At 37.1% G+C, this 27,850-nt stretch overlaps 1 protein-coding gene across 7 annotated transcripts in view; it reads right to left on the bottom strand.

Annotated features, from left to right (window-relative positions):
* SDCCAG8 (SHH signaling and ciliogenesis regulator SDCCAG8) overlaps positions 1–27,850 on the bottom strand; it is a 243,119-nt gene that overhangs the window by 55,746 nt on the left and 159,523 nt on the right. For 3 of the 7 annotated variants that reach the window (XM_004375862.2, XM_023730889.1, XM_023730890.1), the window contains one exon: positions 22,935–23,066. In XM_004375862.2, coding sequence (XP_004375919.1) covers positions 22,935–23,066 — 132 coding nt within the window. Of the gene's footprint in view, positions 1–4,644; positions 5,723–22,934; positions 23,067–27,850 lie in introns of those variants that run through there. The other 4 variants (XR_002824018.1, XM_023730893.1, XM_023730888.1 and 1 more) reach the window with 3 other exon arrangements.

The following is a 27,850-nucleotide window of genomic DNA, read 5'->3' as shown; positions in this document are numbered from 1 at the left end:
TTTTACTAGTATTTTTATTTCTTATTATTTTAATTAAAATTAATTTAAACTTTAAAAATAATGAATCACTTCTAAGACATACCTATCAAGTCTTTTAATATATTAATGTGCATTTTGAATCTCCAGAAAGTGACTAGTTTATGCCATGTGTTCCCAAACTAAAACATCACGCAATTCTTTTTTCAAAGACCATCTTGTAGGACTGGTTATCCATAGAATACATTTGGAAAAATGCTGCCCCACCTATTTAGGTCACTGAAAATGTTGCAAGGGAATGAAGAGCAAGTTAGATACAACTTTTTTTGTGTGATGCAGCCATGTACTGTAATCATCATTCCTGATAAATACCATGCCTTAATTAAAAAGGAAAATGAATGGATGCTCAAATCAACACACACATGCACAACAATAAAAGGAAAGATGGAAGGTTCATATTCATCTAATTGAAAGAGATAGGGCTGTTGTTCACCGCTTGCTGATTTGTTCATTCACTATTTAGGAATGAGCCCTAATACATTCACAGTACCTTTCAAGAACCAAGCATGGGTTTTTAACCCAAGAATTTATCTAAACCCATTTTGAAACCATCCAGATCTTCTGCAGTGCAACCTCCTAAGGAAGTCCTCCCACGACTCTGGGTAAGGAATAAACCCGCTCCCCTTTTGAGAAAGCAGGGCTACAGCTCCCAGCATCCCCAGCTGGAGAGCAGGTCACTTAGAACTTGCACATGAGGGGTGATTCTCTAGACTGAACAGTGACCACTGCTTTTACTGCCATGCATGTTGGGGGAAAATTTGCTTGGTTTTAAGAACATCCCACTGGCCTGGCTTCTGGGTGGTGTGAGGTTGGGCTTCTTAACCTAGGGGAAGAGAAAGCAGAAAGGAACAGAAAAAGATCCCTTTCTTCTGCCTCCAGGTTGGTCTCTTTCTGATAGAAAGGGAAAGACTGTGTGTGGAGAATGCAGTTTCTTCTTATAAAACCAGTTATTATATTACACAAATTTATCTGACTCTAGTAGGTCCTTCTGAAGTAGAACAGAAGCTCTCCAAATGGAACACCACTTATTCTGATCACCCAATTAGCCAATACTTCCCTTTTCTCTCTATAAGATGTAATGAATGATGTCCAGGGCATACTCAATATGTCTAGCCAATGACTGCTACTCCCTAGGACAGCTGTGCACTTCTGCTCCCACCGGTTGTGTTATACTTCAGAAAGTCAGTTGTGTTTTCCTTTTTATGCTACTGACATAAACATAATTTAATGGTTAGTGAGCTCAGAAATATGTTTTAAAAAAGAGTTGCTGATTTTATGAAAGCAAAGTAGAATGATTTAGAAAGACTCAATAAACGTGTTTTCTTAAAAAAAAGAGTCAGATTACCATATTTTACTCAAATAATGCGCTCTTCTATGTTTGTTTGCCAACTGCGCCTTCCCCCGCTGGGTATTTTCATAAGTGTGCCATGCTAATTTTTTTTTACAGCAGCATGTAAAAAACAAACAAACAAAAAACTGGCGTATCAGCGCTTATGAAAATACTTCAGGGGGTGGGAGGGCACCACTGGCAAACAAATGTAGAAGGTGTGCGTTATTTGTGAAAAAATATGGAGGTATTCATGAGAGAACAGTAAAAATCTTGATGGGGAGGGGGTCATTAAAATAGAGAATTCTGCACAGATGCTGCTTCTCAACGTCTTTAAGTATCCTCATTTGGCTTAAAGAAACCAAAATTGAGCACAAAAAAGAGATGCAGGTTTATGCAGGGAAAACAATGTGGCACTCCAAACTAGGTTATCCATACACAAGAAAATGTCTTAACCCAAAATACATCACTTGTTATGATTTCCTGACCTTCCAATTAACCATGAAACTTTGGATCTCAAGCTCATTGGATAAGACAGCTTCTACTTAAAATCTAATTATTTACCTCCATTTATTGTTTTCCTTTTGATTATTAGTATAACCCCACCTCCTTACTTCTGGGAACATACAAATTATGTATGTATGTGCAGTAAAAAATACTAGACCAGAAGTCAGAAAACACAGATTCTAGTCATTACCTGAACTATAGTCTTGGAGGTCACTTGTTCTCTCTCTAGGCCTTGGTGTTCTCATCTATAAAGTCTGTGTTAGGGGTGGGGATGGAGGGTGAGCAGTAGGTGATGAGAGGGAGTTGGACTAGATTATCTTTCCAGTCTCTTCTGGCTCTTTAAAATGCCGTTCTGTGCAATTCAGCTCATATAAGGCAGGCAGTGTTCCTTAAAACATTTATTAGTTTTTAGGGATATATTATATAAAAAAATTTAGAAAAAAATCATTATCAATGTTGAGAGTAAGTAAATTTACTTGAAGAGGGTAAAAATAGGAATTTTAATTGACAAGAAGAAAATACAAAGATAACCTACTTTATATATATTTTGATTAAAATAAAATTTAAGTTACCAACATAAAATTGATAAATGATATCATTATTTGAGGATAGGACAAAATCTATAAGACGTAACATATTAAATATCCATACTAGCTATAAAGAAAACATTTGGAAGAAGTTATTTTTATTAATTTACAGTTTCAAAATGGATTACAAAGCTATAGTTCTGAGAATAACATATAATATAAAATTGTTTAAATAATTTCTAGTTTTAATTATAATTTTACAAATACAAAACTCAAAACAATTATCAGTTGACTTAAAATTTTTAGAAGAAAATGCAGGGGCAATGCTGCTGGGCCTAGCTTTTAACAATGGATTATCTAATATAACAACAAAAACACAAACAGCAGAAGACAAAATAAAATGGGAGCACATAAAAATTAAAAACTTTTGTTCATCAAAAGACTTCAGCAAAAAAAAAAATTTTAGCAAAAAAGTGAAAAGACAAGCTACAAACAGGGAGAGTATCTTCATAAACCGCGTATCTGATAAGAACCTAATAACCAATATATATATAAAACTTCAACAACTTAACAACAAAAAGACAAATAACCCAATCATAAAACGGGCAAAGGACTTGAATAGATATTTCCCTAAAGAAGACACGCAAACGGCTGCCAAATACATGAAAAGATGGCTCAACATCATTAGCCATCAGAGAGATGCAAATCAAAACCACAATGAGATTCCATTTAACTCCCACTAGGGTGTCTAAGATAAAAAAATAAAAGAAACAAACAAAAAAACAGAAAATAACAAATGCTGTTGAAGATGTGGGGAAATTGGAACCCTTATCCATTGCTGGTGGGAATGCAAAATGGTACAGCAGTTGTGGAAAACAGTGTGGTGGTTCCACAAAAAACTAAAAATAGAACTACCATATGACCCAGCAATTCCACTCCTAGGTATATAACCAAAAGATTTGAAAGCAGAGACTCAAACAGATACTTTTACACCAATGGTAATTACAGCACTATTCACAATAGCCAAAAGGTGGGAACAACCGAAATGCCCGTCAATGGATGAATGGATAAACAAAATGTGGAGCATACATACAGTAAGAGAAATGAAGACTTGACACCTGTTACAATATGGATGGAGCTTGAAAACATTATGTTGAGCGAAATAAGTCAACCACAAAAGGACAAATATTGTAGGACCTCACTTATATAAAAAAACAAGAACGGGCAAATGTATAGAGACCAAGGTTTATTAGTGATTATCAGGGGTGGCAGTGAGAGAGTAAGGGGGGAGTTATAGCTTAATGAGCACTGAGTTTCAGTTTACGGAGAAGGAAAAACACATTGATTAAGAGTAGATTGCACAACTGATGAATGTAATTGCTATCAATAAGTTGTACACCTGTAAAATGTTACATTGGGAAACATGTGATAGATATATTTACAACAATAACATCAACAACAAAAAAGAGCAGCTGCTGAGGCTGCTTACGTACAACCAAACACCTCATGGGATTTGGTTCCTGGGCTCAGAGGTTAGGGTCATGGTTTCATGGACATTCCAGTTAATTGGCCTAATAACACGTTTAATGGCTCTGTTTTACCTCCTAGTCCCTTTTGTAGGGCCTGGGGTCTTAAAAGCTTGCAAGCAGTCATCTAAGCTACAACTGGACTCTATTTACCTGGAGCAACAGAGGAAGAAAAAGAGTCAGGAATAGGAGGAGGAAATGGAATGTGTTGCTAATTGCCTCCATGAACAACTGCCCCTTTTGCCATGAGGTCAGAAGAACTGGATGGTGCCTGGCTACTATTACTGTACATTTTGATCAAAGACACTTATGGAAGAATTCTAATCAAAAGGAGGAAAATGCAGACCAGAATTTCAAATTCATATGGAAACCAGCCTTTCTGGAGCCATGGAGGCTGGATGAACCCCCAAAACTATTGCCCTGAAATAACCTTTCAACCTTAAATCAAAAATATCTCCTGAAGTCTTCTTAAACCAAACAATATTTTAGCTTAACAAGTAAAGAATGTCTGCCTTGAGCATTATGCTCTTTTAAGATCTACCTTTATGAGATCAAATTGACAACAGCAACTCGGAAGATTTAGATAGGAACCGCAGGGGGCAGTGAGTTTACGTTAATGGGAGAGGAACAACTCAGCAAAGAAGGGGGAGAACGGCTGCACAACTCAAAGAAGTAATAAATATCACTGAACTGTGCAGGCAGAAACTCTTGAACTGGTATGTGTTCTGCTGTGCATATTCTCAACAACAACGACAACAAGATAAAATAAATTATTAAAAAAAAGTACTGTGCTGAAAAAAATAAACTACCCAAAGAAACAAATGCATTCTTATTTAAAATCTAACTGCAACAGAACTAAAATGAAAAGTCACAATTGTACTTCTTTATTAGAGATGTGGCTTGTCAAAAATAGGTTTGTCGATAAAAAGAAAAGCACTGGAGAGCACTGCTTAACATATTGCTTTTATATTTCTTTCTAACATTAATAATTAATTAGAGTGGTGCCTAAATACCCTCTGTACAACACAAATTATATAACCTAGACTTGCATACAATGATAAGAAATTTAAATGTAAACAGACTTCATCTTTTGAAATAACCATTTGCCATTTGTGAATGGGAAAAATAATGCAAGTGTAATATTCAGTTTGTATGCTGCCTTTGAGTCTATATCAAGTTTTCTTTTATGATTCAGCTATTCCAAGAGTTCCAAGAGTCTGAAAATATTTCATTAAAAATTAATGTGTTATCCACACAAATGGCAAATATTGAAAAATGGGAATATAAATACAAAACAATAAAAATAGTAAGCCTCCTAATACTGAAGAGGAAGGAAGGCAGGAGAGGGAGGAGAGCATGTGAGAGGGAGAGAGATTTTAAACATCCGGTTTCTATTTTGGACCGTTTATGGAAACAGGCAGACACAGCAAGTGGAAGCCAAATATGTTCTTGGGCTCTGACAGGATTTGTTTTCTGTCTTGTCATTATTTTTACTCTATTCTTCCTACTAATATATCTCCAGTGTTCTAGATTTCCTGACCAACAATACCAGTCTCATTAAAAGCTTACAAATGAGAAGAAGAAAACTCCGGAAGAGGATCCAGGCACAGTCGGTCGTGTGGTCGGGCTGTCTAGCAAGGCTGCCAGCTGGGGGTCTGAAGCTTCCTCAGGCGCTCTTCAGTATAAAGGCACAGACCATGGCAACTTCACCCCTCATCCTGTGCAACCTTCTCAAACGCCTGCAAATCATTTTCTTAGGAACCAACACAAGATCTGTGTTCGAGGAATAGGTAGCTGTTCTAATACAAAAAGGTACGATGAATGAATGACGCCTATTGCACTAATGAAGCCTACTGCACTAATTACAGAGCTAACAAACCCACTCAAGGTGCATCCTCTGTTTGCTCTTTGTATAAGAAACATTGCATATTAAATAGCAAACAAGTACCTACCTTCTTATTTCTCACTGCTTTCAATTTAAATGCCACTGAGAGAAAGTCATATTGCTCACCAAGCAAGTGGTCCTGAGGATCCGCTAGTCCCTACATTAAAATAAAACACAACAAAGCTCCCCTACACCAAAGATAACGAGGGGACTATTTTGAAAATACGGAAGATTTGTTTAATGCAGACTATAAAAACACCCCTTTGCATCAAAGTAAGTGTCCCTCTTCATTACACACTGATTATTTTCTATAGAATTTAAATTGTACATAAAATTATAATTGTGCCTTGTTTAATGCAAATTGATTGTCTCAATTATTGGGAAAGGATTTGAATTTTAATGGACTATTTTGCTGGAGATGTGCCAAGCAAATCAGCAAAAACTCTAATAGCTCTGACTGTGGAGGTATACAGCCAAATATTTATCTAAGTCAGGAAGGACGATGTGGCCTCAAGAACTGATCCTATAGTGTAGTTCGAAAAGGTTAGTAAGCTTTTTGCCATGAAAAGGAAGCCAGCTGTTAACTTTCAGAATGCAAAGGTTCTGTGACAGTGAGGCTGTAATTTGGTTTCTTCTCTTGGAAAAAATGGGGAAATCTACAGATTAGTAGGAAGGGTTTTTTTTTTTAAATGTTCTTTCCTTCTACCAATGAGGCTATTTATGAGAATCAGGGCTTTACCCTGAATGTAAAATGGACATACAATCCAGTGACACTGTTGCCCAGGCACTGAGACACCCTTGCATGCTACGTATGAACGACTGATGGAAAGGCCTCCCCAAGATGTTGGCGGACACGTCCCGGCTGCATGCCACGTACCGGTACTTACTGCTTGACATATCTTCTTTAACAAAACCAGTATCATGAAGTCAAACAAATCTTCTCCATACTTATAATAATGGGCAAGAGCAGACCTCAGCCATTTCGCTACCCAGATGGCTGCAACATTTTTATAGTTAAATTGCAACCAGTGATGTCAGAGGTATAGATGCACATCTGCCCCTAATTGCAGCCTTCTAAGATCTTTTTCTCAAACCCTCAAAAACACTGTTGATATAGGTGTAAAAATCACCTCTGGGCAGAATATGATGAACCATATCCCTCAGTTATAAACCATCACGGATTTAGTTTAACTGCTATCAAACTGAGATATTTTAAGAATCGAAAATACAAGGTTTTAATCATTTCAATATTGAAAGAGACTATTTCTGTCCTGAAAAACCGGCACTATTAATTTAGGCATCATACAGATGTTAAGTAAAGAGTATAAATTAAGATTTGGGCCAGTGAATACAGATTTCTTTTCCTATTCATCAAACTTCCTGAATGAATTTCTATGACGCTAAAGAATCAAGCCAAATAGAAGGCATTTCCTTCTATAACAAAGTCCAGAAGGGGCAATACATTATGATCAGCTACGGTTGTGATTTGTTTCTTCCTCACTGCTGATCTGGCTCGCATAAAACAATCTCAATGTTCAGATAGTTCAAAGTCTACACGTCTTATATCTTTTTTTTTTTTTTAAGGAACCCAGAGATTTCTGATGACTAAGTGTTTGATTAAGATTCTATGTTTCATAATTAGTAAGTCTCTGATTTGGGGTAATACAGCTTACCAGAGTGAACTTTAATAAAATGCCATACCCCACTATACCATTTCACTATATAAGGGCATAAAATTTGGCCACATGCATGTGGATATTCTAGAAATGAAGAGCCAAGGCAAATCAACAGAACCATGTAAAAGAGGGTAAATAATGTAAAGGTGAGAGGAATAATAGACAAAGAAGGAGGAGACAAAAAAAAGCAAATAAATAGCACTGGGTGGTTAGAAAACAATTCAGCATGAGTAGTATGTTTGGCATCTTAATACCCATCCAACCCCTGGACCCACACTTGCAGAGAACTGGTTGAGCTTCACTTTAGCAGCCAGAGTCAGCAATACATCAGCTAGATAGATGCCTACTTTCTTTTAATGACACATTTGCCTAGCATATAAAACATTAAAATTTGCATTTAGTGGAAAAGAGTCACTCAAAAGCCACTTTATTGTCGCTTTTCTATATTTATAAAAAATGCCCTTAAAATACCTGTTTTTGAAACTGCTGCGTATTTTTTATGGATGATAAGGGTAAATGGTTCTGTTTATCTCACACAAAAAAATTCATTTCATGGATAACAGCTATTTTTAAAAAAAACAAGTTCTAGAAAACATAAGCCCAGAAAACATCACTATATATCATTAAGATATTATCACAAAACCAAATATTTTCTTTAATCTGTTAAATTTCCATCACTAGCAGTCTGCATGCCATACAAGGCAAAGCAACGCATGAAATCTCTTCCCCTCCCAAATATATGCATTCAGCTAAGCAAAGAGAAACAATTTTAAAAAGGACTAAAGGCATTGCTCTTCTTATGTAATAACCTCAGAAGTTATTTTGTTCAAAATTAACAAAGAAATGTCAAAAACAACATGGTGTCCCACAAAGGAGTTAATTCATCATGCTCCATCTATCCTAAATTTCAATCTTTTGTGTGATATCAAGCAGTTGAAGAGCACAATGAACGTTACTGTTGAAAGTGTGGCACACGTATATTCAACTCGTCAAGCAGCCCTCCAGCCATTGCTGAGAATTCCCGCAATTCTTCCTTCAACTGACCAACAGACTCTCTGACAGAATTAACTTCCCTTCCCAAGTGAGGTGAAAAATGTCTGCCTCGGAACAAAATTCCACAAAAGCAGCTTAGAACCAAGAATTTCTTGAGATGAAAGTGAGGGTCTTGCAGTCCTCTCTATCAGTTTTATTTAGTTTTATAGGAAAACCTACTCTTTTGCTTTTTCTTTCCCATTGTTTTCTTTTTCATTTAATAATGATATACAATTAAGTTCAAATTGCAAAGTCAAACCCAAGAACTTTTATTTAACAAAAACACCTTGCTTTCTACGCACCAGGCAGGTTTAGAAACTCATTTAAGTTTCATAACAACTCTGTGAGGTGGGGACTCTTTATTGTCCCCATTTTACAGATGAAGAAGCTGAGTCACTGAGAGATGAAGTAACTTGCCCAAGGTCCACAGCAGGTTCATTCATGGGGCTGGGATCAGAACCCAGGAAGAATGGCTTCAGAAACTACACGTTTTAACTGCTATGTACCATATGACCCATTAGTAATTAAAAAAAACTTTTTTAAAAGCTCATTTAGTCTTACTGTAACCTGGGGAGAGCTCTATGGCACAGTATTAGCCTGAAAAGCTCCTAGAAGAGAATTTGATCTTAGACATAACATTGTCATTAGTGAGTAAGAATGAGAAAATCAGCCAGAGTGCCTCAGGAACAGGGAATCTGGGCACCGAGAGTCCAGGCTGGTTCAGATGCTGGCTTGTTGGGGAAACTGGCACAGACTCTGCAGCACTGTGATTAAAACCATGGGCGCTGGCAGCTGACCATCTTGCATTTCAAGACTGGCGATACACATATTAGCTATATGACCTTGAGTAAGTTATATAACCTCTCAGAGCCTCAGTTTCCCCATTTAAAAAACAGGAGCCAACACTATCTAAATAGAATTGCTCTGATAATTAAATTTAAAATGGCCTCTCTGCTATAGATTCTTCAGTTATAAAACTAGAAATCTAAAAGGTCCTGTGTACTTGACAAATATTGTGAGTCCATGATTGGATTGATTATAATAATAATTGATAATAATAATACCCCACTATATTTACATACAACATCATGATAAACACAGAAAAGATTGAAATTGTCAAGGATTTCATTTTACTTGGATCCACAATCAATGTCCATGGAAGCAGCAGTCAAGAAATAAAATGACATATTGCACTGGGCAAATCTGTGGCAAAAGACCTCTTTAAAATGTTAAGAATTAAAGATGTCACTTTGAGGACTAAGGTCCTCCTGATCCAAGCCATGGTATTTCCAATCACCTCATATGCATGCGAAAGCTGGACAACGAATAAGGAAGACCGAAGACGAATTGATGTCTTTGAATTACACTGTTGGCAGAGAAGTTCAGCATCAACTTCCTTATCCATAAAATAGGGATTAAATACCATGCAGAATAGTTACGAGGATCAAATAAGACCATGTGTGTGAATTTTTTTGGAAAAACCTAAGTGCTGTGTAAATGTACCAGTTACCAGTCACCATCAAGTCAATTCCAACTCATGGTGACCCCACGTGTGTCAGAGTAGAACTGTGCTCCATAAGGATTTCAATGGTTGATTTTTCAGGAGTAGATAACCAGGCCTTTCTTCCAAGGCACCTCTGCCTGGGCTTGAACCTCCAATCTTATGGTTAATAGCCAAGTTCATTAACTGTTTGCACCACCTAGGGACTCCATGTAAATATGTTGTTGTTGTTATGGCTGGGAAACCCTGGTGGTGTAGTGGTTGAGAGCTACGGCTGCTAACCAAAAGGTCAACAGTTTGAATCCACCAGGTGCTCCTTGGAAACCGTATGGGGCAGTTCCACTCTGTCCTATAGGGTCACTATAAGTTGGAATCAACTCAACAGTAATGAGTTTTTTTTTTTTTTTTTGGTAAATCTTATGGTTAGCAAGTGATATGGCTGGCCCACAAATCCTTTTATTTCCTATCGAAGTTTCTCTCTTTAATGTGCTGTTTCCACTGCAGACATGATGCCTGCATACAATATAAGTAGTGAAAGTTACAGAACGTGAATAAATAGAAATACACCTACTCCTCACCATCTCACTATTGAACATTTCACATTTACGACAGTAGTAAAAATCTACTCTCCAACTATTTTGCACATTAATTATGTATGTCTGGCAGTAACGAATGCCGAGAGGCCATTCAGGGTCTGCAGCGTCTCAGGTCACTTGCTTGGCAACTGCACTAAGCCCTGGTGTCCCCCAGGTGGAGGACAGGTCTGTGCAGCCCTTCTCCAGAGGAGGCCATGCGGGGAGAGGGAGGAGGGAGGCGTGTCTCCATTATTTCTATGTGGCGGACTTGGGGATGGCGTGCACGGAATCATGTCAAGGTGGTACTCGCACTGGAGGTTGACGGCGGGGGACACCTTGTGCACCTTCAGGCCAGGGCTGCGAAGGTGAGGGCCCCGCCTGCGCTCAAGGTCACCTTTTTCCGGTCCTGGTCGTGAGAGCCTCAGCTGCATTCTGCAGTTTCAGCAACTGGCTGAAGATGGGTGTTGCGGGCCCAGGACATCTGTAGCTCGGGCCCCATTAGTCCAGTTGCAGGCCTCCCCCTAGCTGAATGCTGCTTTACGCCAGGGCTCAATGACCTGCTTGAGTGTGGGGTGCGGCAAGGTGGTGGACTCTGCCTTTTAATTCCATTTTTGCATTAACATTGATTTTTGCATAATGACATGGCCTTTGGAACCTAACCACGTCAATAGTGAGAAGTGGGTGCAAATGCTGAATTGCTTCTGGAGAAAGTGGAGTAGCTGTCTCTGTTGGAGTATCAGGCAGCTAATACTAAGGGAGACTCAGGCATGCAAAGAGTGCAACAGCCATGCTTGTTTGGAGCTGAGAAGAAGTCAAAGGAGAGATTCCAGAGAGAAAATGAAGAAAAGACTGCTTCCATCCTTCCATGCCTCACCTTCCTTTCCCTCCCTCTTGCTGCCCTGGGACTGCAGCCAAAATAAACATTAGCATTTAATACTTGCTCAGGTTCTAAGAAAAAAGGAATGAAGGAATTGGCAAAATCTTTGAAATCACTGACTTGGTTAGTTAATACATCTGAAAAGAATACAGAAAGATTCAAAACAGGGGAATAAGTTATAGAAATGGAAGTAGTCTGATAATGCAAGCACAATGACTGGTGAAAAATTCAATAAACTCAGGGATCAGAAACAAACTGCAGAATGAAAGATGGGAGATGGTAAGCAGAAAACTATCAGGGAGCCACTCTGTCTTAGTCATCTAGTACTGCTCTAACAGAAATACCACTAATAGATGGTTTTAACAAAGAGAAATTTATTCTCTCACAGTCTAGTAGGCTAAAAGTCCAAATTCAGGGCGTCAGCTCCAGGGGAAGGCTTTTTCTCTTGGCTCTGGAGGAAGGTCCTTGTCATCAATCTTCCCCTGGACTAGAAGCTTCTCCACGCAGGAACTCACGTCCAAAGGATGCGCTTTGCTCCCAGTGCTGCTTTCTCGGTGGTATGAGTTCCCCCTGTCTCTCTGCACGCTTCTCTCTTTTATATCTCAAAAGAGATTGGCTCAAGACACAATCCAATCTTGTAAATTGAGTCCTGCCTCATTAGCATAACTGCTGCCTATCCCACCTCATTAACGTCATAGAGGTAGGATTTATAACACATAGGAAAATCACATCAGATGACAAAATGGTGGACAATCACACAATACTGGGAATCATGGCCTAGCTAAATGGATGTACATATTTTTGGGGGACACAGTTCAATCCATGACACTAACCAAGTATAAGCCATACATCACAGTGTTTAAAAGGTTAACATCACCCCCCGCTGCTTAAAACATCTCCCCCCTGCTTAAAACCCCTCAGAGGCTCCTTTCTTACAGTGCTCAGAATAAATTCCAAATATTTTTACATGATTCAAGAAAAAGATTCTTAAAGATTTAACTTCTTGGGGCTCCACTTCCTCTTAGGATGTAGGAGAATATTATTCCTACCCTAACAATGAGAAGAAGCCAGATAATCTACAAAATCACTTTTTTCTGAGCCAGTGAGAGTTGAGGTTGTAAGACAACCAGGCGAACTGAATTCGAAAGCACAACATGCTCCTCTCAGAGAAGCAGAGCATTCAAGCTGTTTCATCTCTGGCAGAGCATGAGAAAAAGAAACGGCCATTATAAAAGTAGGTGAGAAGAAAGCAGCTAAAATATAGTGGATTCTAAGAATGTGGACAAGTGTGAAGGGTCTAGAATCCCTGCGAGTCCCAGACACAAGAGGAGTCTGTACTCGCTTTTAAGTACTTTTCCATGAGATTCCACAAGATGCTTATAAGAAAGATTTGGAGCAGGGCAAGAGACCTGAGAAATCCTCCCCAGATGATGCACAGGCACAAAACTCCCCCAATTACCAGACTCTATTTTTCATATCAAGTAAAAGTGTCAAGCTGCGGGAGATTCAAGAAATCTTCCCAGGAAAAGGTTCACTGCCTCAGAGGAAAGGTTAGAAGCAAAAGTTATCTGCTCCTGGGAGATAGGTAGAAACCCTTTTGCCCCCAAAAGGTAAACTGTCACTGAGGGAGGGGTAGAAGCAAAATCCATCAGTGGTATGACAGTAAATGTTTAGCAACTGGCTCTCAGGGGGAAAATAAATCCTAATTCATAGTGTCTACCAGTTTCTCTGATAGAAATACTTCTATCATGGCCAATTTTAAACTACTGACATGATGTTAAATGGCTCACAAATTTCTAAAAATTGAAAAATCAACTCCAGCATCCCACTGCATCTGATCTTAGGATCAACAAGCTCCATCCCCACCCATATAAACCATAATGAAAGCCAGATAAAAATGCTAGAAATAAACCACACACAAGCATACACACCATCAGACATGAAGAATTTCTTTGATAAGCCTATCAGCAGAATAGGCATAGCAGAAGAAAAATTCCATTAAATTTGAAGATTGGTCAATAAAAATTATCTAAGCTGAACACAAAGAGAAAAAAGAATGCGTGAGGGTAGAAGAACAGAAAAGTGTGTCCAAGAACTGGGGAACAGTATCAAATGGTCTAACAAATGTGTAATTGTAGACCCAGAATGAGAAGAGAGAAAGAGAATGCGTATGGAACTCCTCCTTAATATCTCGGCCTCATCTACTGCCAGTCTTGTGTTAGTTCTTGAAGAGAACATGTTCTCCTTGCCCCCAAGGACCTTCAATTATATATTCATTTTTTCTGTTAAGAGTACTTCTATTTATCTTCAGGATTCTGTTAGGAATTCTTTAAGGAATTGTACCCTGTACCCCCAAACTTGGGTGAGGTGCCAGTCCAATGTACCATAGTATATTGTACCTGTGTGATTACAGTTTGCCTCACCCATTGGATTGGAAGCTTTTTAAGGGTATAGATCATGTTTCTTTGCTTTTGTATGATCAATGTTTAATAAATATTAATATATGTAGGGATAAATTAATAAGCTTGAAGAGGAAAAACAGAGCACAAGCCAGGTAATCTAGTTGAGGTTTTCACAGTTAATATAATGTTCAAAATTATTGAGAATCTATGGACAACCAACAAGTATGACTACAGAAATTAAAAAAAAAATTTAACTTAAAAGTGCTAAATTAAATTTTAAGTAAGGGTTAAGATAATAAAAATGCTAATCAGGAGATCTCAATTTGCTTGAAGTGTAAAGTCAGAGAAATTAAGCTTTAAGGAGTGAACTGACTGAAAGAGGTTTAAGTTTGGACATAGGAAAGAAATTTTTAAGGGAGCTTAAATACAGAAATGCACTTTTCGTCCTCTGTCCTCTAACACAAGAAGAACAGAAATTCCTCTGCCCTGTCTTTTTAGCAAAAGCCCTGTCTAAAGAGAGATGTTTGATGCTCACAGCCTCTTGTGGTCCTTAATACAATTCTAATGTGTATTTAGTAATTATTTTTAAGGGAATATTTTTTTATCCAGACTTAGTAGTAGAAAAAACAAAAATAATAAACATTATAAAAATATTAAAATTGGATGGTTATAGATGGTTTGTCACAATTTTTGCTTCTAAAAATCATTAGTTATTTCCAGTACCTATGCTCTTTAAGCTTTTTCTTTTAATTTTTAAATGTGAAAGTTCCCCTCCAGGCACGGAAGTTAACATCTGTTAGCCATTTTTTCTCTGTTTCTAAAGAAAAGACCTAATGGATAAAGTTACAATTAGGAATTAAAAAAGAGTGCTCCTTACTCCTAAGTATGATGAAAATATTTTTTTGTTTTATTATCAACTAAACAAAGGTATCCCTCTTGAAATTTTGTTTGGGGCTCATACTGAAAACTTTCATCACTGAATAGAGGATACATACTCACACATTCACATACTCACAAACACATCATCATAGACATATTCAAAGTAATGGTCCAAAATGTTGTCCCATAAATCAGTTGTTAAAAATCCAGAAGCTATTTTTTTCCTTAGAAATAACATTATATAAACACGGTATTTCGGTTCACAAACTAGCTCACAAGAGCCAATTCAACCCATAATGTAAATAAACTACCTTCTAAAACGTAAGCCCCCTGAAATTTCTGATGCATCCCCAGAATCCAGAATAGAGCCTGTTAAGTATTTGTTAAGGAGCCCTGGTGGTGCAATGGTTAAGCCCTCAGCTGCTATCTGAAATCTTGGTGGTTCAAACCCATCCAGCGGCTCTATTGGCGAAAGATCTGGGAATCTGCTTCTGTAAAGATTACTGCCTGGGAAACCCTTCGGGGCAGTTCTACTGTGTCACATGGGATCACTATGAGTTGAAATTTGACTCCACACCATCTAACAACAACATACCCTGAAGATAGCTTAAAGAACGTAAGTTTCAAAAGGGCAAGGTTGTCTGCCAGCTTGTCCAATGAATCCCAAGCACACAGGTGTCATACAATAAGCACTCAATGAATATTTGATGGCACTCAATGAATATTTGATGAATAAATGAGTTTTTTTTCCTTTTCCTTGGTATTGGACTTATCCTAGGCAAAAGTGTGAATTATATTAAAATGTCTTTTGTATTTTCCTAGCTCTCTCTTATTGGGTCCATCTCCCATTTAACCTTCTCCCAGGTGAACAGTTATGATAGTGTCTGTCTTGTTCCATCTACGGTAACTGCACAGGCTGCTTTAAATAACTTATCATCCACTCCCAGATCAAAACTCTAACTCCTACAGGGAGGCAGACCTCTACTGTTAATGGGAGGAAAGCTATCTGATTTCAGGTCTTCCCAATAAAGTATCAAATTGTGCCTTCCAGTCCTGTTTAGGATTTATCAATAATGTTCAAAGTAACTAAATTTAAAGAGATTGCTTATTAACTTTGATTGGCTTCTAATTAGTATAATTTTGAGGGAAAAAGGTCAGCTTTTCTAAGTTGTTCCTGGTCTTCATACCTTCTTCCTTTCGTCTACACGATACTTTCAGATTTTTTTGTCTTCAGCCTTCTTAGGGCAGGCAACCTACCTAATCTACACATTTCCATGGTCCAGTGGAAAAAGATTAGTGACAACAAAGAAAATTTTTAAAATAAACAAGTTGCAATAAGCTTCCTTCCTAGCAACATATCAATCACTTACCATTTTCTCCACAAAAGAATACAATTTCATATTATAAAATAATGGCATATAAATCTAAAATAACACAATTTTGTTAATTTGCTTTTAATAGTATGTTGTAAGTTATCTAATAGCACAGATTCTCAGGTAGCACATCACCAAATCACCTCTGAACAGCAAATTGGTGGTGGTGGCGGGGGAAGGGGGCTACAAGTGCATCTGCTTTAGCAAAACAGATATGACGATTCACTTCTGAATTACAAGTCCTACAGGATTTGAAATCTAGTTATTGGAAGACCAATACACCGCTGATGCAAGTACGCAATACTGTTCTGTAGGGGATTAACGAAACAACCACAACAAACTAATTATGACGAAGCTATATGAGCAGCAGTTTATAATTAAAAGCAAGAACAGCAGCATTTGAAAACCAAGATGACCTTGGGACAACCACCGGTAATGCAGGAATAACTAAATGTCCTTCCTCCAAGTCACGGGAAATCAAAGATATCAGAGCTCCTACAACATCTCAGGAGCTCTGCAGGGTGAGGAGGCAGCCAGGGGAATCTGAATTAGCATCTGCAGTAAATTGTTTTGACTTGTAAAAACAAAACTTCAGTACTTTTAAAACATTCACTTAATAGGCTTTAAAACTGCCTGTAAGAATTGAAGAAAGGACCTGTATCTTTGGACCAGTTTTCTGGTGACTACTACCCAGGGAGGCTGATCTACACTTTGGTCTCTCTTCTGAATGCGGGATGATCAACTCAAGAAATTTCCTCACCCCAGATCTAATCTAAAAAACAGCCTTTTGGTTTATGCAAAAGAGAGGATAAAGATCTAAACCCGTTATCGTCAAGTCCATTCCAATTCATAGCGACCCTATAGGACAGAGTAGAACTGCCCCATAGGGTTTCCAAGGAGTGGCTGGTGGATTCAAACTGCTGATCTTTTGGTCAGCAGACAAGCTCTTAACCACTGCTCCACTAGGGCTTGAAAAACAAGATAGGAGATCAACAAAACTTCTAGGGCAACCAACTCCTTCCCAGACTGCCAAGGGAGCCTGGTCCCGGGACATCCCTCCTGCTTGCCTCTGGGGTCTCTGGTGGGAATTGCCAGGAGATGGCAGGTATGTCACATTTGCTCTGGACTGTGGACTCACACTGCCTTAGCCAGTCCAAATAGAGAGGGAGGCTGCAACCATGGAAGTGAGAAAGACGAGTGGACCATTTTTATCTTATATTTGCTGGCCTAGCACAAGGAGTAGTACAAACTATGTAGATGTCCAATCAACACTGCCCTGAAAGAAATAAACTAATTCCGGCCTCTGCACAATCTTAGCAGCACCATATCCACAAACCTGCATTTATCAGCTCATATCCTTTCTGTTGCAGTGGGGGAGCTTAATTCCTGCTCAACGTTTGGTGTCTCAACCCTGCTCTACTCTCAGGAACTTTGTATCACCCCAGCATCTGCAAACTTCTTTTGATTCTCAAATCCTCTTCACAGAAATGTATAGTCTTATAAACCCTCTTAGGAATTTATTAAATCATTTCATTATTTTTGCATCATATATGATAAAGAAGGGATTTTTAAGTAAACTCATTTTATGTAAAATCAGCATAAATTTAAAGATTGTAATATCAAATTATAATATTAAGAAGTACAGCAGGAATGCTCCTTAGAAGTGAGGATGGCAAGATCTTGTCTCACATACTTTGGACATGTTATCAGGAAGGATCAGTCCCTGGAGAAGGACATCATACTTGGTAAAGTAGAGGGTCAGCGAAAAAGAGGAAGAACCTCAACGAGATGGACTGACACAGTGGCTGCAACAATGGGCTCAAACATATCAACAATTATGAGGATGGTGCAGGACTGGCAGCGTTTCATTCTGTTGTACATAGGGTTGGTATGAGTCGGAATCGGCTCGAGGACACCTAACAACTACAATAGCAATTTAAAATTTATTTTAAAAGCAATTTTCCTATTTAACAAATAATGTATGCTATCTGATTTACATAAATTCTTACATTAATTTTATAAGAAAAAAGGCATGATTGGTCAATAACACAAATATATTTTGGGACCAAAATGTGTACTAAAACAAAGATTTGAAATTAAATCCATGTTATAGAATGAAAAATAAACAAAAATACCTTCATGATACTTCTGCAACTCTTGAATTTTGAATGTAAAATTCAACTGTTACTTTCATAACTTTCTAGTTTTGTCTTTAAATAATGAAATAAAAGATTGCAGGCTTCTATTTTCAAGCATTTCTCTGAATATAGTGAATGGTGTGAATTCCTCAAACACGAATGTCAAATTAGATAAAATCATCACTGTACTTCTTTTTAACACTGATTTTTAGATAATTAAGATTTCTATTAGAAAAATGGAACTTATGGATTTGGTAAACATAATCCTGAGGCTAGTTTATAGAATTATTATTAATTTTAAACTCATTATTAATCAATATTATTAATCAATAGTCTGATGTCTTTAGACGATGGTATTTTGTATATAATTTAAACAATATATTATTATAAGAAAGGAAAAGAAAAACAATGTGAAACTGTATAACTAACCAAACAACCAGGACTACTCGTGGTTGGTGACACAGAAGTTGACTGTCGTACATGAAAACACAGGAGTGCTCTCAACGGATCTGCACTGATTCTGTGTGTACTGAGGGGCTCTCACACTGTTCTATTTTCTGCGGGGCAGGGGGGATATGGGAATAAATACTCATTATTTTAAAATAGAAATAGAAAAAGATGCTATTATTATCTTTAACATCATGAATTCCCTGGACCACCTTTGTGGATCCCAAGGATTCCAAACCACCAGTTGGGAAATTTGACTTTAATGGATAGTCACTATTGGCATTTGATACACCCACATCTACTCTAACTTAAAATAAAAAAATTCTTGTCCTAAAATCCCCCTTCAGATACATGCCCCCACTATCAGTTGTTCCATTCGTCTCCCTCTTTCCTGCTTTCCATTACAGCTAAACCTCATGAAAAAGCGGTCTAAATTTGCTATTTCACATTTTTCAATTCACACTAACTTGTCAATTCACTCTAATCTGGCTGCTACACCCACTCTTCTATTAAAAATATTTTCATCAACGTAATCAAGGGTGACCAAATCACTAAGAGTCGACTTTTCAGTCTTCTTACTTAATCACTCAGCAACATCTGGTTGATCACCTCCTCTTCCTGAAGCAGTTCCATCCTTTGGCATACACGATAACATGTTCTTCTAGTTTCCACTTATTTCTCATATTACTTTTTCTCAGTCTCATTTGCCAATTCCTACCTTGCCTTTAAAAACATTGGTGTTCTTTAGGGCTCAGCATGCCCTCCTTTCCTCTTCATTTATTTTTTTTCCTCTAGGTGATCTCATATACGTCCAAGGTTTCAAATATCCTCTATAGTCCAAATTTCTATCTCCAGCCCAAACCTGCCTTCTAAGCCTAGTCCCTTATGTTCACTACATTGTAAAGTGCACTTGAACATTAAATTCAACATGGTCAAAACCGAACACTTGGTCTCATCCCAAATGCAGGCCATCTCAACCACAAACCTATTTCTTCATTAGAATGCTGTCTAGAAAATAAACAATAGCACCCGAGAGGAATGTGTTCCTTAACAATCAATTATATAAGATCAAAAGGCCAACATTAGCCTGAAAGCAAAGATGAGGAGGCAGGAAGGGGTAGAAAATCTGGACGAAAGGAAACATGGAACTTAAGACAGAAATGGGGAGGGTGCTGACACACTGAAGGGAACGCAACCAATGTAATGGAAGACTTTATGTACAAACTACTGAATGGGAAACTAATTTGTTCTGTAAACTTTCACCTAAAGCACAACAAAAAAATTTAAAAAAAGAGGATGCTGTCTAGATAAGTGGCATCGCTATCCATCCATTGCTCATGCCAGAAAGCTGGTGTCATCCTTGACATGTTTCTCTTCTCTACCCAATCAATTACTAAGCCCTAATGAGTCTACCTTCTATATGTCTCACTAATCTATTAATTTCTCTCTATTACCATTATTATCTCCCCAGTCTAAGCCACTCAGCACTTGACTAGACTACTTCAGTAGCACCCTGATTGGTCTTGTGTAAATACTATGGCTCTTCTCCAATCCATTCTCTATTGAGGAGCTAGAATACTATTTTAAAAAGTAAATCCGATCATACCACTCTCCTCTGTTTTTAAAAAACCTCTTGACTTATTCCCATCAGTTATAGAAAAGTAAAAAGTCTGTATGAAAACTTAAAGACCCTGCATTTAGGTCTGCCCATTGCCCACCTCTCCAACCTCATTACATGCCGTTCTTTCCTTTATTCTTTATGTTAACCACAGTTTCTGTCTCTTCTTCAGAAGTACCATTCTCCTTCCCACCTCAGAACTTTTGATTTTACAGTTTCCTTTCTCTAGAACAGGAGTTGGTAAACTTTTTTTAGGAAAGGGCCAGATAGTAAATATTTTAGGTTTTGTGGGCCAAGACGCCACATACCGTGTCTGTCACAACTACTTAATTCTGCCACTGTAGTGTGAAAGCAGCCACAGACTATATGTAAATGAATGAGTGTGGCTGTATTCCTGGACCATACGAAATGGGCTGGGGTGTAGTTTGCCAATTCGCACTAGAAGGCTAATAATCCTAATCCCTCCCCCATCACTTACAGACTCTTTTCGAGTGTCATTTTTTCATTGAAGTACTGATCATTACTATAATTAATATCTGTGAAATTCTTTTGTCAAAATCCATCTTCCTTATAAGATTATAAGCTCCATTAGAATAGGAACACTATCTACTTTGCTATTTTATTCCTAGTACATGGTGAAGAGTATGGCACATAGTTGTTGGGGTTAGGTGCCCTCGAGTTGATTTTCAACTCATAGCGACCGCATGTGACTGAGTAGAATTGCCCCGTAGGGTTTCCTAGGCTGTAATCTTTACGGAGCAGATTGCTAGATCTTTTCTCTCGTAGAGCTGCTGGGTGGGTTCAAACATCCAACCTTTCAGTTAGCAGATGAGCACTTAACCATTGTACCACCAGGGCTCCTTGGCACATAGTAAACCAAAACCCGTTGCTGTCAAGTCAATTCCGACTCATAGCGATCCTATGGGACATAGCAGCAATAAATAAATATTTGTTGTATGAATGAATCATTAATTTGCTATCTGACCTTCACTTGGCAAATATATCTTTTTGAGCCTTATTTTCCCATCTGGGAACAGACATGATAATAATAGCTATTTCCAAGGTTTATTTTGAGGTACACATGATTACATATGTGAGTGAGCATATTTTATGAACTTTAAAGCAATACATAAATATAAGGAAAGAAATATTAAAGAGATGACTTAGTTGCCTAGTACAAGGGCAAACTGGCCCAAGGGCCAAATCCTGAGGCTTGTTTTGCTGACCTTCTAGTTAAAAATGGTTTCTAAATTTTTAAAGCATTGTTAAAATGTGACAAAAACCATATGCAGTCTGCAAAGCCTGAAATATTTACTCTTTGCCACTTTATAGAAAAAGTTTGCTGACTCCTGGCCTAGAACAGTGTCTGGCCTTAAGTAAATGTTTTAATGAGTGAATGAATAAATTACTTTGCAAATATACTTGTATTTAACATTTTGATAACGGAAAAGTGGTGCCATTTTCTCACTGCCTTTCTTCTATTCAATACAGCACATAACTGAAGTTGTAAAAATAAGCACCCCCACTCTATGTTTACTTTAAATTAAAAAAATAGAATCCCGAAACATTTTTATCTCCCATGAACTATATCAACAACTATTTCTGAAACAGAGAAGGCACAGGATGGCTGGGGAATGGGGTGGAGATGGGAACTGGAATCCAAGAAAATCATCTCCATTGGAAGGTTGGTTGACGGCTGTTATGTATGCGATTGTCTGTAGAATCTACAGAAACCAATTCATTGTATGCCACAAAATCCTGAGATTATTTTTTTCTGGAGAATGCATCATTACAGAAAAATTAGAAATGACATACGTATAAGAAAAAATAAGTTACTGTGTTTATTAAAAAAAAAATAGTGCACAAAAAGGAAAGGAATTTAGAGTCAAAAGATCAAGATTCAAGTCTGAACTTCACCACTTCATCTGTCACTTGGAGCAAATTCCTTAGTCTCTTTGAGCCTGAGTTTCCTCATCTACAAAAAGAGACTAATGATTGACATCTTTTAGTAGGTGGCTAGTATGAGTCAGGTACTTTACGTATGTCTGTCTGATCTTTATATCAAACTACAAAGTAGACATTACCCTCAATAAGTAGATGAAGAAACTAACACTCAGAGAAGTTAAGTGATTTGCTCGAGGTAACACCACTGGAAAGAAGCAAAGGGTTTGGAGTCAAATCCTGGCTCTAGTAATACCATCAGTACAACCTCTAATAAGGTATTTTACCTCTTTAGACCTAGTATATGTTTTATCTTACAAAAAGCACACAAAATGTAATTTCTAGAACAAAAGTTTTAAAATTCCTCCATATTACAATATTAGCAACTTATACCTTAAAGGTAAATGGTTTTCCTACAGTATTCTATATTAAGTCTAATTCTATGTCTTTAGAGAATAGTAAAGTGGGGGCATGCTGTCCTCTCCGTATATAATAAGAACAAGCTAAGTTAAGGAAGCATGAATACATAAAATAAAAGCATTGAGATTTTGCATATTGAGTAGCATAATAAGCAATTCTATTTATTCCACAGCAATTCCAGTTCTGTTTATGAACCAAACACATTCAATATGGGGCAATAAAAAAAAGGTTATTAAACCTTTATTACCTTTGCTTCATTATCTCATGTACTCGCCCATGCTGGACACACTGGTCCTCCAATTCGTCATTTCTTCTCCTTAACTTTTCCAGTTTGTCATACGTATACCTTTTTTCTTGACTGAGCTGAGCTATTTCAGATCTAAAGAGGTGGAAACATGGAAATGATAGATGTAAAAGTTTTTTATTACTAGAGCATACTTATTGTATAACCTTAACATTATCCTAAATTCCACGCTTAAACATAACAATGTAAACAAAATTATTTTATGTCAAAAGAAAATTTTCAGAAATTACAAAAAGCCTAGTAGGGTATATGAATTGTAGGGACTCAAGTTATATATACATATATGTATGATACATATATATGTATATATTTATTTATTTATATGAAAATATGATATACAAAAACATCATATTATCATATATTATAATATCTTTTATTATAAAATAATAAAATGTAATATTAGATGGTGGTACAGTGGCTAAAGTGCTCAGCTGCTAACTGAAAGGTCGGCAGTTCGACCTCACCAGCCACTCCAAGGGAGAAAGATGTGGCAGTCTGTTCTCATAAATATTTATAGCCTTGGAAACCCTATGGGGCAGTTCTACTCTGTCCTATAGGGTCACTATGAGTCAGAATTGACTTGATGGCAATGGGGTTGGTTAAGTATTAGATTAATAAATAACAACTTACTCTAATAAAGATGGCTTTTCCAAGGAAAAACACAGAAGTGATAATGATCAAATCCCCCCTTTTAAAGGCAATCGTTCATTTAACAAATATTTACTGAGTGCCTATGATAGGACAGTCATCATACTGTTAAAGAGCAATCCTTGGACTAATTTCTATAACAGAGAGTTGTTACTCTTATTTAACCTAGCTAATCTAATGGCACTTTGTTAAATCAAATACAGTAGTCCTTTGCCCTCTGACCCCTAAACCAGCTAAACAGCAACAAATGCTTTCAATTTTTTTAAAACTATTTCTTCTGCTATTTACTTCCATATTTATAAATATGCTAATACCACTATCTCTCATTCTATTAATTAAAATTTTTCTACTGACTCAACATGGGAGATGAAGTTAAACTCTTTTATATGCCCATTCCCTTTCCTCCATCACCATTTTGCCAGTGTAATTACCAGTATGTCACAGTTTGGGATTATATCATAATCAGTACTTACATTATAATAACTACATAAATATTGCTCCTTGCTATCCAAGGAGTGTATTATCATTGCATTTGTATGTGTGTATGTTTTTTTTCCAAATAAGTGGGCTTTAGCATAGGGTAACTGAGTGGTAAGCCATCTTTTCCTATGGGAGATTTCAGAATATCAGTATCTGTAATTCTTTCCTCTCTGACCACTCAAGAGAAGGATCCCTCAGTTTCCTGCTTGTTATATTCAACCCTGGCTGTAAGCAGTCTAGGGGAAAGGGAGGATGGGAGATCCCACCTTTCAGAAGGCAGACTTCCAATTACTTCCTCTATTTTAACTTCCGTGCCCTATTTTGAAGGAGCCCTGGTGGCACAGTGATGAAAATGCTCGGCTGTTAACCAAAAGGTCAGCAGTTCGAACCTACCAGCTGCTGCTCAGGAGAAAGATTTGGCAGTCTGCTACCATAAAGATTTACAGCCTTGGAAACCCTATGGGGAGTTCTGCTCTGACCTGTAAGGTTGCTATGAGTTGGGACCGACTCGAAGGCAATGGGTTTGGGATTCTTTTTATGCTCTATTTTAACCAGAACCTGCTGGTTTAATCTCTTCCAAGAGAAAGTCCCTAGACTTCTGGGCAAAGGAGGGACAGTCACCTGGTTGCATGGAATGGGGATAGAATCATCAGTTTTGGTTTCAGCCCGATGTCCGCACACTACCTTCCAAATTTTTCTGGAATTCTGAGAGCAGATAAGCTTGCTTCACATATATGTATACCCCTCTGTAGACACTTAGGTTTCACTTTCCTCTACGCTGCTAAGTACCATTCCCCCAGCCTTCTTTCTGTCTTCACATATTTTATTTGGGATCACAGATTATCTCCTTTGGTGATGGCTGATGTCTCTCTGAAATACATTATCTCTTCAGTGTCTTGGATGATGAGTATCTTAAGTTTCAAAATTTGAAGATCAAAATATCTGTCCTTCTTCTAATTAAAGTCTAAATTGTTGTCCACTGCTGCCACTGCCAGCATCTCCTCATGCTTCACTGCCTTAGTGTTAGAATTGAAAGTTGAAAAATAAAACCTCTTGCATATTGTAATATAAGTAGTTTTCTAGCTTAATGACTGGGGATTTGTTGCCTGATTTTAAAGTCAGAGTCTTGATACATAATTATTTCTCTCCAAAGAAAGGATTACTCCCTTACGTGAGACAGTCTTCTCTTCTTGGTCAAGAAAGGATTTGGATTTGCTAAGGGAAATCTTACCTCATGAGTTGGTCATCCCAAGGACCAAGCTGCTTCACATGTATGGTATAATTTCTCACTTTAGTTCACCTGATTCCTCATTTTGTTTTCATCTTGGATCAAGTGTCATCTCGAAGGAAGCTTGCCCTGATTAATATCTCCCAGTTCTCATTATGTTAGCATATTTTTTGAAACTACCTCTAGCCTTTATGCATATGTTAGCTTATAATTTATTCCTTTGAATTATGTTTTATGCCTCATCTTTCTTACTAGATCATACATGGGCATTTCCAAGCTCAGATCAAGTGCTCAATCTACAGTTGTTATGTCTAATAAGAATTTACCCATATTTGAAACATCTAAATCAGTTAATAATGACTTACATTACTCCTTTCAAAATTGCAAACAATGTAAAAGAATTTGGGGGCATTTATAAGAAATTGTTAATTTAGTACTGCTCCAAGATTGGTACCTCCTATCACATCATGCACTAAACTAAATTCCAAAAGAAGAAAAAATATCCTTAAATCAGACTAGGAAAAGAATGTTTATCTGTTCTCAGGTACTTTACAAGCAAAAGGGGACATTTTAAAGTAAAAAATTACAAAGGGCAAAAATAGATTTTACAATACAAAAATAGAAAAGTTATACACATTAAAAAGTACAGGTTTTTATGAGAATGCTCATTGTAGCATTGTTTCTGGAAGTAACTTGCTCCTCAGTCCAATATCTGGAAACCTAATCCAGAAATCTATCACTAGAAAACTGGTTACATTATTTATGTAATAGAATATCAAGGTACCATTCTGATGATGTGGCTACTTATTGGTGTTATTTATTCACCTAAAATATGACATATCAGTAAGAAATGAAAAACATTAAAAATTAGCACATATAATATGATTCTAAGGAGCCCTGGTTGCATAGCGGTTACAGTGCTTGGCTGCTAACCAAAAGGTTGGCGGTTCGAACCTACCAGCTGCTCTTCAGGAGGAAGATGTGGCAAACTGCTTCTGTAAAGATTTACAGCCTTGGAAACCCTATGGGGCAGTTCTACTCTGTCCTATAGGGTGCTATGAGTTGGAATCGATTCAACAGTGGTGGGTTAATGTGATTCTATTTTATAATTAAAAAAATATTTTGACATGTATACCAAAATATTAATATTTATTATTTCTGGATGGTGGGATTAGGAATGGTTTCTCTTTTCTTTATTTATCCTCTTCCACATTTTCTAAATTTTTACAATGAACATATCTTGTATTTAAAACAAAAATAAAGTCATTTCGCTGTTTAATGAGAAACTATTTGTTCTGTAAACTTTCACCTAAAGTACAATTAAAAAAAAAAAGAATGCCATGTTACAGGTAATCACCAGGTGCTATGGAAGCCATAAGGAAAGATCCCTGTCCCAGGCATCCAAAGATGGTGAGCTCTAAGGATGAGTTCTCCAAGTAAATAGAAGTGGGAAGGGCACCGCAGGCAGAGAGTGGAGTATGCATGAAGCACAGTTCTATTCTGACACACATCGGGTAGCCATGAGTCAAAGTCAACTTGATGGAAACTGGTTTTATACATGTGTTAGAACTCATAAAACTGTATACCAAGAAAAAAGTTAATTTTACTATATGTTAATTAAAAAACAAAGCAAAACAAAAAAGAAAAATAAAGTCATTTTGATTTTGAAAAAAAATCATAAAATGAAAAGAACTGGGAAAACATTTATAAAATATAAGACCAACAAAAGCTAAAAGCATCATTAAATAAAGTGCTAGCCCCCTTCCCATGAAAATTCCAATCAAAAAACTGTACAAGGAATATGAAAAGATATTTATCAGAGAAGAAACACAAATGATCATTAAACATCTATAAAATATTAAATTTCACTGTTATTCAATGAAATGCATAATAAAACCAGATACTATTGTCAAACATTTATTACACGTCTACTCTATGCCAGATAGTGCAATCCATCCTTTACATCAATGATCTCAATTAACCCTACAAGGTGTTTATTTCTTTTTCTCTGCGAGGTAAATATGAGGTTTAGTCATTGGCCTACGGTCACCCAAATGGTGAATACCAAGCCCAGAAACAAATGCTGGTCTGTCCAACTCTAAAGGGGGTGTTGCACCCACTGAGAAATATTATCTCTCACGTATTTTTAATGTCACATACCAACATGGGTACATACATAAGGAACAGAACTTAGTGTAGTACTTGAGCAGAGTAATACACATTAACAGCCTTAAAAAAGGTTCATAGTCTTTGAACCAGCAATCCCCTTGTAGGCATTTCAACTAAGGGAATGATCAAAAATTCAGATTTATGTACAAAGTTATTATCATATTATTATTCATAACAATTAAAAATTGGGGAAATTTAAATGTCTAACAAATTATTATGCATATAAAATGATTCAATTAAAATTATGTTTCCAGAGTATGTAAAGGTGTAGAAAAATGCTCATTAGATGATACTAAGTGCAAAACGCAGGACATAAAACTGTATATATAGATAA

The sequence above is a fragment of the Trichechus manatus genome, unplaced genomic scaffold (genome assembly GCF_000243295.1).
Source record: "Trichechus manatus latirostris isolate Lorelei unplaced genomic scaffold, TriManLat1.0 scaffold00039, whole genome shotgun sequence".
Taxonomy (NCBI): domain Eukaryota; kingdom Metazoa; phylum Chordata; class Mammalia; order Sirenia; family Trichechidae; genus Trichechus; species Trichechus manatus.
Note: the sequence above shows the minus strand (reverse complement) of the source record. Positions and strands in the feature narration are given on the sequence as shown.